This window comes from Tiliqua scincoides, chromosome 5 (assembly GCF_035046505.1).
Source record: "Tiliqua scincoides isolate rTilSci1 chromosome 5, rTilSci1.hap2, whole genome shotgun sequence".
Taxonomy (NCBI): Eukaryota; Metazoa; Chordata; class Lepidosauria; order Squamata; family Scincidae; genus Tiliqua; species Tiliqua scincoides.
In genome coordinates, this window is record NC_089825.1 from 76,591,562 (window position 1) to 76,601,367 (window position 9,806).

General features: G+C 44.4%; 1 protein-coding gene across 4 annotated transcripts; it reads left to right on the forward strand.

Annotated features, from left to right (window-relative positions):
- Positions 1-2,335: 2,335 nt before the first annotated feature.
- MLX (MAX dimerization protein MLX) lies at positions 2,336-9,806 on the forward strand. 4 transcript variants are annotated; one of them, XM_066627909.1, is made up of 8 exons: positions 2,336-2,446; positions 4,336-4,372; positions 5,866-5,955; positions 6,478-6,611; positions 6,782-6,881; positions 7,828-7,927; positions 8,137-8,338; positions 8,752-9,806. In XM_066627909.1, exons 1-8 carry the CDS (start codon positions 2,351-2,353, stop codon positions 8,806-8,808), a joined length of 816 nt encoding a protein of 271 aa, XP_066484006.1. In that variant the 5' UTR covers positions 2,336-2,350; the 3' UTR covers positions 8,809-9,806. The 4 variants fall into 4 exon arrangements, with proteins under 4 accessions (XP_066484006.1, XP_066484007.1, XP_066484008.1 ...); XM_066627910.1 differs by having other exon boundaries at positions 6,505-6,611; XM_066627911.1 differs by having other exon boundaries at positions 2,336-2,398.

The window sequence follows — 9,806 nt, forward strand, 5'->3', positions numbered from 1 at the left end:
GGTACAGACACTTGGGGTCAGCCCCCCTCCCCCACGGAACAGGCTGCTTCAGATAGTGGACTGTGGCCAAAGTTTTAGGAGCATTGCAGCACGCCTAGCAGCCCCCCTCCCAATGAATGGCTATAGAGGAAGGAAGGTGTAATGGTATCATGCAGCTTTTCTTCTTCCCTTCCTAACAGAAAAAAAAAGGGGGAGAAGTTCGAAAGGGGAGGGATGCCATTTGGTACATCATGCAGAAAAATGTTGTGGACTCTGTATGTAATGCAGGTCCCAGGGTTCCTTGGAGCTTTGTGGAGTGAAAATAAATCTTTATTCTAGGTAATCTATTATATTTTTATGGTTTAAATCTTAAAAAGGGGGGTATTAGGGTGTACAAAGTCTGGAAGAGAGAATGTTGAATCTGTGTCCCTAATTCCAGCTGATGATAAGTGGGCTGCATTTTTACTCAGTGGGGAAGAAAAGCACTCTGAACATGATCAGAGGTTGTTACTATTTTCTGTTTCTCTTTCTGTATTTTAAATCTGGAAGTAAGGTTGAGCTGTAGTTCAGATGATATACTGGGGGTTGCCTTTCAATGGTTAAACTATAGTTTTGAGCTTTCTTTATTGGAAATTGAAGGACTGGGCTCTTAACTGGCAGTGTAAACCTGAAAATACAGTTGATAAATGGAAGATTTCTAATTCTGAACAACAAATTATTGAATAATGGGATCAGGAGATTAGTGTTATTCTTCAAAATGATCCTTAAATGTTTGTGTTTTTGTACATTAAGATAGGGGTAGAATGTGAAGAGGGTGGGTTAAAAATGTGCAAAAGGAAAAAGTTTTGAGTTTGCAGCCAGTGAAAAGGAGAACACACATCTGATTTCTTGCCCCACTAAAGTTTTGGCATTTGCTTTTCCATTTGGCATTTGGTTGTTTATCACTAACAATATGTGCCAATGTAAAACTTGGTGATTTGCCAATCCTTAACTTTAAATGTGATCTTATCTTTAATAATGAAGATTTTGTGAATTTTACATAATGAGGGAATTATGGAGTCATGTTGCTGTTTGCCAGGGCAGTAGATCAAATCAAAACTGAACAATATTTTTAGCTGCCAGAGAGCTTACATTTTCAGGATGATTTGAGATCATACCTCATTATAAATAGTAGTGTTCCAAGAAAGGAAACTGATTGCATGAAAACTTCACCCATTCCCCCCCCCCCAAGCTCTTGGGTTAGACCAGGGGTGCTCAAACTTTCAACTTTAGGGATATGCTGGACCTTTAACAAGTGTATAGAAGAGAGAATTTCAGCAGGTGTAACTTGTCATCCCACAGATGATAAGCTGCACCTGCTGAAATTATCTCTCCTACACAATTTTAAAGGTCCAGGATCCCTAAAGTTGAAAGTTTGAGCACCCCTGGGTTAGACCAACCATTTTCAACCACTGTACTGCAGTGGTCTGCAGATGTGCTGCAGGAATTGGGGAAGGGTCATATATTAAAGCCATTTCTGCCGGACATTGCATATATGCAACAGGGACTACACGTGTACACCTGTGGGGCAGGCAAAAAATGCGTTTAGGGCCATTGGGGGATGTGAGCCTCCAGCCAACAGTGTGGTATGCCTTGTCAATTGTCCAAAACCTGATGGTATGTCTTGACCTTGTCAGTGTACCATGAGATAAAAAAGGCTGAAAATTCTTGGGTTAGACCAGGGGTGCCCAAGCCCTGGCCCTGGGGCCACTTGCAGCCCTCAAGGCCTCTCAGTGTGACCCTCATGGAACCCCTAGTCTCCAATGAACCTCTGGCCCTCTGTAGTTTTGTTGGAGCCCATACTGGCCTGATGCAACTGCTCTCAGCGTGAGGGCGACTGTTTGACCTCTCGTGTGAGCTGTGGGGTAAGGGCTCCCTCCACTGCTTGCTGTTTCACGTCTGTGATGCAGTAGCAGCAGCAAAGGAAAGGCCAGCCTTGCTTTGTGCAAGGCCTTTTATAGGCCTTGAGCTATTGCAAGACCTTCATTCATTCATATAAGTTCATCTTTAATATATTCAATTATGTAAACAAACCTATGTAAATTTATTCAAATTTTAAATGTAAATTAATTCTTCCCCCCCCCCACAGTGTCAGAGAGACAGATGCCAGAGAATGCAGGGAGTGCCCATCTGAGAAAAGGCAAAACTACATTTCCCAGCATCCCTTGCAACCACAGCGGAAGGGCTCCTTATAAAAGGAAAAACTACATTTCCCAGCATCCGTTGCAACCACAGTGCTGTCGGCTCTTCTCAGGACCGCCCTCCCCTATAGCCATTGGTGGTTGGAAGAGCGACCCGTGAGAGAGAGAGAGAGAGAGAGAGAGAGGGGAACATGGCGGAGCCTCCGAATGTCTCTCCGGAGGACCCCTGGGGAGGAAAGGTGGGCGAGACCTGGAGGGAGAAAGCCAAGCAAGGGGTGGAATCGAGGGTAAGGCGCGCGACCCGCCATAGACTTGTGGAAGGCGGGAGGGGAGGGGTCGGATCCCATCCTCCTAGTGGTTCCTAGTACTGAAGAGAGTGTCTCTGAGCATGTGCAAAGTGCCTTTCTCTCCTGAGCTGATCTAGATAGAAGTTTGTCAAACTGACCCCTTGGTCAGTGAACAGGAGTTGAGATCTTAAATCTCTGGAGCAGCTTGTTGCAAATCTGATTTTAGCTTTAAAATGCAGCCTGATCAAAGTAATGGGTGATCAACCTAATTGGATTTAAGTTGCCAGAGAGGTATTTAAGCAGCAGCTCCTCCTGGAGGTGGCGCCCTTTTTTTGCTGGCAGAACTCCTGCACCTTTGACAGCTGGAAAGGAGAAAAGAAATTGAACAGAGGGAGCTTCCTCTTCTGTGAAGATGTAGCAATGGAATCAGGTCCCTCTGCTGAATTCCTTTTTGCCATGGAGCAGTTAAATACACAGGAGGCCAGCAAGGAAGGTGAAGCACCCAACAGCTGCAATCTGTTTCCTACCTCTAAAATTGCATACAAATGACACTTGAGACAGTTGTGGTTTTTTTTTTAATTTTTACAAGTGGTGTGAGCTGGCTTTTGCAAGGGAGGCTCAACTCTGTACTGGAGACTCTTATTAGACCTGCTTCTAATAAGCATTGGTAGCCACACTGCAGGCAGAGGAGATGAAACATGTAGTTGCCTCATGTTGTTGGTCTGCCTAGCTCTGACTGGTGGCAGTTCTCTGCTGTCTCTGGCAGAGGTTTTTCTCAGTCCTACTGCTTGAATTCCTTTTAGCGGAGATGTTGGGATACTTTCCATAAATTCTAGCATAATGGGAATGTTTTGATTGGGTGGGAGGAGGAGGGGTATTGTTTGCCTCACACCCAGAGGTTGAACTTTATAACTTTCAGTATTGCAACATTCCATCGCTTCCTCTCTTGTTCCCTAAATGCGAAAAGTTATGTGAGCGCTGCAGTGAACCCCTTCTCTCATGATGAGGTTGTTTATTTAAAAGATGTCTACTCTTCCCCATCATAATGAGATAGCCCCTTGGATCTTTCTGTAGATACACCTGTACTTTTTTTTTCAAAGCAAGAAAACAAGGGATCTTGGCTTACTGCACTGTAAAAATTGTGTCTACCAATTTTGTCTTCAAAACCAATCAATTGGCCAGCAGCCCATGACATAGCTTTATTACTTTTGTGGGTTGCTGATTTACTTACAATTTTATATCATGTGAGATCCTAGTACAGGGGTGCCCAAGCCCCGGCCCTGGGGCCACATGCGGCCCTCGAGGCCTCTCAATGCGGCCCTCAGGGAGCCCCCAGTCTCCATTGAGCCTCTGGCTCTCTGGAGATTTGTTGGAGCCTGCACTGGCCCGACACAGCTCCTCTCAGCGTGAGGGCAACTGTTCGACCTCTCATGTGAGCTGTGGGATGAGGGCTTCCTCCACTACTTGCTGTTTCACATCTGTGCTGCAGTAGTGGCAGCAAAGGAAAGGCCAGCCTTGCTTTGTGCAAGGTCTTTTTAAGCCTTGAACTATTGCAAGAGCTTCATTCATTCATATAAGTTCATCTTTAATATATTCAATTATGTAAACTTATGTAAATGTATTCAAAATTTAAATGTAAATTAATTCTTTTTTCCCCGGCCACTGACACAGTGTCAGAGAGATGATGCGGCCCTCCTGCCAAAAACTTTGGACACTCCTGTCCTAGTATGATTGTTGAACACATCTCTTTGTGCACAGAGGTATCATAGTCCAGTTTTAGAGATTCCTGGGAAGGCCCATTCAGGAACACCTGTAGGCCAGTTGTGTCTAAGTCCTGCGGAAAGTAATATTGTCTTATTCTTCCTCTCTTTTGTGGCACAATAAACCAGACTGAGTCAACTTTTAGTGACAACGGGCTAGATCCTGGTAAGTGTGCAATAGCCCCTTCCTTTCATTAGTCTTTAGATAGCTTAACCTGCTTGATAATTATTCATAGCTGCTCCCCTCCCTCCCCTAACCCTTGTGTTGTAGCACTTGCTATTTCCTCCATAATGAATTTGTACCATGGATTTACAAATTCTGGCCAGCCTTGGTAGCTAGCCATCTGGGTGATCAACACCAGCTCTGCCTCGCCTCAGAGTTTTCTGGCATTCATAAACGACTTGGGAGGAGCAGAATCTTTGAAAATGAATCCAGAGCATTATTTGATTTAAGAGTGCCCTCCCATATTCTAACTTTTGAAAAGGGGCAGTGTATCTGGCTTTCAGCAGAGTTTTGAAGAGTGCCTCTGAAACTCAGCATGAAGTGAGTCCGAAAAGGAACAGCTGGTGATGGTGTGAGGGGTTATAATGATGACCACATTTGTGGACACTTCATGCCATTTACTGCTGCATATAGAAATTCATGCCACATACAAGATTGATTACAACCCTTGCACTTTTAGCACTGGGTTTCATAAATGAAATCAGTAGTGCTGATTGAAACTCCTGCTTCCCTTAAGGTCCCCAGTTTACAGATATGGACATCCAATTTACGAATGGGTTCTGTTGGAGCTTTTCATGCAGGAACAGCTGTGAAGACATCAGTAAACCAAACAGTAGAAGCTGCTTTGAGACAACTTGAGTAGCTCAAGTAACTTTGAAAACAGCAGGCCCCTTGCTGTGGCAATGGGGAAAAGCAACAACTCCATAACATTAAAAATCTGGAGGTTCCAGAGGGTGGGAGAGAGAAGATGAATGGAGTGGTCAGCATGACCAAGGCAGATACTGTGAGGCAGAGGAGAGCATTAATATTACATGAGAAAAGTACACCCTAAATGGAGGCAACTCCAACAGCAGAACACAGCCACCTTTTACCACTACCAATTAGGAAAGGAAAGGGAGGAGGGGAGGGTTAAAGGCAAGTTTGAGCAAGGCCCTCTACAGCTGTCATCTACTCTCCTTAAAAACAAACATGGAGAAAATCTTATAATTATGATTGACATGACTAAAAATTAAGACCAAAAGAACATTCTTACGACAGCATCCTTCTGTGTTGTCATTGCGTTGGCCCAGTGGACACCCAAGAGTCAGACTTTTGCCCACAGGCAAGTCTTTGGAATTTAACTGGCTCCCCAAGTTACAGACAGCTGTATTAGCACTTTTGCACGGGTGCAGTATATCCTTTGGTGGTACTTTTGCACAGGCACAATAGTGCCAGGCTGGCAAGAACTGATTGCTTCCACTTAACTATGACCCGTGGAACATAACCTGTACTTAAGTAGGGGATTTTGTCTATAAGCATGTTCTGAAAAGGGTAGAACAGTCTGGTCTCTTGCCTATTATTATTAATCCCCTGGATTGCAAATAAAAAAGGGTAACAAATTATATTGCTTTGAGTATGCACTCCCCAGATGTATTCTGGTATTCTTTATCTTCCAGCATTGTTTGTGGAAAGTAGGAGAAAAGGAAGCATTGCGTCCAGAGCCAACAGCATCGGCTCTACCAGTGCCTCTTCTGTACCAAATACAGGTATGGTCCACTGACTCCCTTCTCACCAGAACTGTCATTACTTTCACCCAGCTGTGAGATGGACAAAGCCTCTGTGCTGTGTGTCTTCTGGGCAGCAGTGGGGCGAGCATGCTGCCTATATTAAGTGCTGGGGGGTAGTCGTGGCGACAGAAACTGGAGGACTCCCCTGTGAAAAGCCAGACTCGGCAACATTCCTAGTAAATAAATAGCTAGTGATGCTTACAACCCACCCTCCTAGTTTTATATGGTGAAACCCTCAGCTAGGTCCTGAATTTACAAGACACTAACAGGCCTGGGGGCTCTTGCTGCTTTCCATCTATTCCTGGTAGCTCCCAGAGATTTTATTTCTGTTCATTTGGGGAAAGAAAATCTGATTGGTGCTATCAGACTTTAAATAGTGGATCTGAACTATCCTTATCCCCTTCTCTTAATAACTTGAGCTTAATGAAACCCTGTGGGTAAGGAGGCTGGGAGCTTTTGCAAAGATCCCTCAGGCCCCTTCCCTCTGCCTTATCCCCTTAGCTGACAAGGACTGTTCTCCTGCCACAGATGATGAAGACTCTGACTACCAGAAAGAAACCTATAAAGAAATATACAAGGATCGCCGCCGTCGTGCCCACACCCAGGCTGAGCAGAAGCGGAGGGATGCTATCAAGGTGAGAATTTGGGATGGCCCACAGTTCATGCTTGGCAGCTGTTTGGACCCATGTGCTTTATACAGCATGTTTGCTCTGGCTACAGAGAACTTTGTTTATAGTGGCCACTTTGACTCACATTGGTAGCTTTGCTTTGTGAGTTTGAATGCTGCTTTCTTTCTCTTCCACAGAAAGGCTATGATGATTTGCAGACAATTGTACCAACATGCCAGCAGCAGGATTTTTCAATAGGCTCTCAGAAGCTAAGCAAGGCAATTGTGCTACAGAAGAGTGAGTTGTGGGCAGAGGGCTGACCTGGATTCCTTTGGCTTTTGATCTCCCCTCTATCTTCAGGAAGACTTAGGTTCAAATCCCTGCCCAACTATGAAGCTTATTGTGTGACCCTGGACCAGTCACCATATTACGGCCTAAACCAGGGGTGCCCAAACCCCAGCCCGGGAGCCACTTGTGGCCCTCAGGGACTCACAATCCAGCCCGCAGGGAGCCCCGAGTCTCCAATGAGCATCTGGCCCTCTGGAGACTTGCTGGCCCAAGGCAACTGCTCTCAGCGTGAAGATGACTGTTTGACTTCTCACATGAACTGTGGGACAAGGGTTCCCTCCACTGTTTGCTGTTTCACATCTGTGATGCAGCAGTGGCAGTGAAGGAAAGGCCAGTCTTGCTTTGTGCAAGGATTTTTATAGGCCTTCAGCTATTGCAAGACCTTCATTCATTCATACAAATTCCATCTCTAATATCTTCTTTTATGTATATTTATTCAAATTTAAAATGTAAATTAATTCACAGCACAGTATCAGAGAGATGATGTGGCCCTCCTGCCAAAAAGTTTGGATATCCCTGGCCTAAACTATTGAAAGTGTTGTTGTAAAAGGGAGGAACCATATACACTGTCCTGAGCTCCTTCCAGGAAAGGCAGCGTATAAATATAGGTAGGAGAGAAATCTACTTGTTGCCATAAACCAGTGGTGTGTGGGAAGCTCAATTCATTGTATGCTGTACTCTCTACTTTTGGATTACACCTCTTCAGCAAAAGGTTTATCTTACTGTTCTGCCAGTATCTTCAGTAAGCCCAAATGCCATGTCATATTCCTCACTAAGGTGATGCCATCTTCAGTTCAACTTAACTGAGCTTTAGCAAGCTGCCAGAAAAACTGAGGTGGGGGCTACTGGATCTTCTCCCTGGCTCCCCTCTAAACTGCTGTCATTTTCCCCCTAGCTATTGACTACATTCAGTTCTTGCATAAGGAAAAGAAGAAGCAGGAGGAAGAAGTCTCCACACTCCGGAAGGATGTGATGGCCTTGAAAATCATGAAAGTGTAAGTGCGTTTGTTTATGCATCTATTAAGTGAGTCCAAAATCTCACTTTCCTTAAAACCAACAAACACCTTCTTGTCTTTGAGAGGTGTAGCCTTTTTCTCTGCAACATGATTCCTTTAAACTACCCCAAGTTACAAAAAATTTTTCCCAACCTATCCAGACTCAAGAGTTTGGCCCTGTTATTTCTTGTAACCTTTATGCATTTCAGAAACTATGAACAGATTGTCAAAGCTCACCAGGATAATCCTAATGAGGGGAAGAATCAGGTATCTGACCAGGTGAAGTTCAACGTTTTTCAGGGCATCATGGATTCCCTATTCCAGTCCTTCAATGCGTCCATCTCAGTGACAAGCTTTCAGGAGCTCTCTGCATGTGTCTTCAGCTGGATAGAGGAGCACTGCAAGCCACAGGTAATTCCATACCTTGGGAGAATGTGGCTAGCTAGAAGCTAGTTGCTTCTTGCTTTGCTTATGCAGGCCTCTATGGATTCAGCACTGTTATCAAAGGCAAACAGGAGCCGACTATACAGAATATGGGGCCTGAACTAATTATCTTAACTCCTTTAAATGTTACTGTGCATCTTGCCATATGTGTTCCTTCTCTTTGTGCAGCCAGAATGGTTAAACTTCTTGATTAGAAAGGGGCTTGATTGCAAAAATGTTTTGTCTGCTCCTTTCTAAGGAACTGGAAAGTTGCCGCAGACCAGGTGCCTATACTTGGTTTAATCCTAGCAAGGATTTTTCCATGTTGCTACTCTCCCACAGAATATTCTTAGTCTCAGCAAATCTACAGAGAATTCATTTGTGCTTTTTCTCATCCACAGACTCTCCGGGACATAGTCATTAGTGTCCTGCAACAGCTGACAAGCCAGCTCTACTAAGTACTGCTCATACTAGAGCAGCCTCAGAGGGCATATCACAGCTTGGAGCTATGTGGTCAAGAAGCCCTGTTCCTGCCACTACTTCCTCTTCAGGCTTTTCTTGGGGCTACTGATTGCGTTACCTCTGGAACCTTCCTCTTAGCCTTACTACCAAGCTCCTTAAGTGAACAGGAAAGAGATTAGCTGTCTATCAAGAGGAATAGCTGCAGTATCCTGCCCCCCCCTTTTCAGCCTTGATGCTGCTGCATTCTGCATGTTGACCTAGCTTGTCTGATAGAAATTCATCTACAACACACCAGTCCTAGGGCTCCTCAATGTGTCTGGCTCCTTTCCCAAGGGCACAGAAGCACTGGGACTTGAACTCCCTCCAGCTTTCCCTTCACCTTAGATCAGTAGTTGAACCTTTTACATTCTTAACACAGGCATTGCATATAAGCCATGTCTTAAGCGGCGTTGCTTAAAAGTCATCCCATAAAGCAGGACTTATCTGCATTGTGCCTCTCTCTCTCACATACACAGAGTTCATGTTAGGCAAAGCTAAGTTCTGTGACCTGAGTAAATGATACAATAAACTGGCTTGCTTTGCATAATTTATTCAGTGAGGCAATAAGCTATACCAACACTGAAGTCACAGCCTCCAAGTTTTGCTGTACCCACCTCCTAGCTTCTGTAATTGCTTGACCTACTCAACAAGCAGTTTGCCTTCAGTATCACAAGGAATTGGGCTCCACTGAGAGACAGCTCTAGAATATATGAATGGAGGTGGATTTTTTTCAGCTCCTCAGTTTCCTATGATACAATAAAATAAAGCTTAAGCTAATCCTCCCATGTAGTTCTTTGGCTACATAGAAGAATGTTCTTTATAGACACTGCTTTCTGAATCTGCTGCTGGCTGGTGGAGAAGGACTCTAGCTTGGACAGACCTCACTTGTGAAAATTGAAAATATTTTTATATCATGACAAGCAATTCAAATAAATTTTGCTATGTGTTTGAATGA

Bases quoted from the DNA above. Each gene is read 5' to 3' on its own strand.
- MLX (XM_066627909.1), top strand. From the start codon at position 2,351: ATGGCGGAGCCTCCGAATGTCTCTCCGGAGGACCCCTGGGGAGGAAAG. The intron at 6,882-7,827 runs GTGAGTTGTGGG...TTTTCCCCCTAG, and splicing joins GGCAATTGTGCTACAGAAGA to CTATTGACTACATTCAGTTC. The intron at 7,928-8,136 runs GTAAGTGCGTTT...TATGCATTTCAG, and splicing joins GCCTTGAAAATCATGAAAGT to AAACTATGAACAGATTGTCA.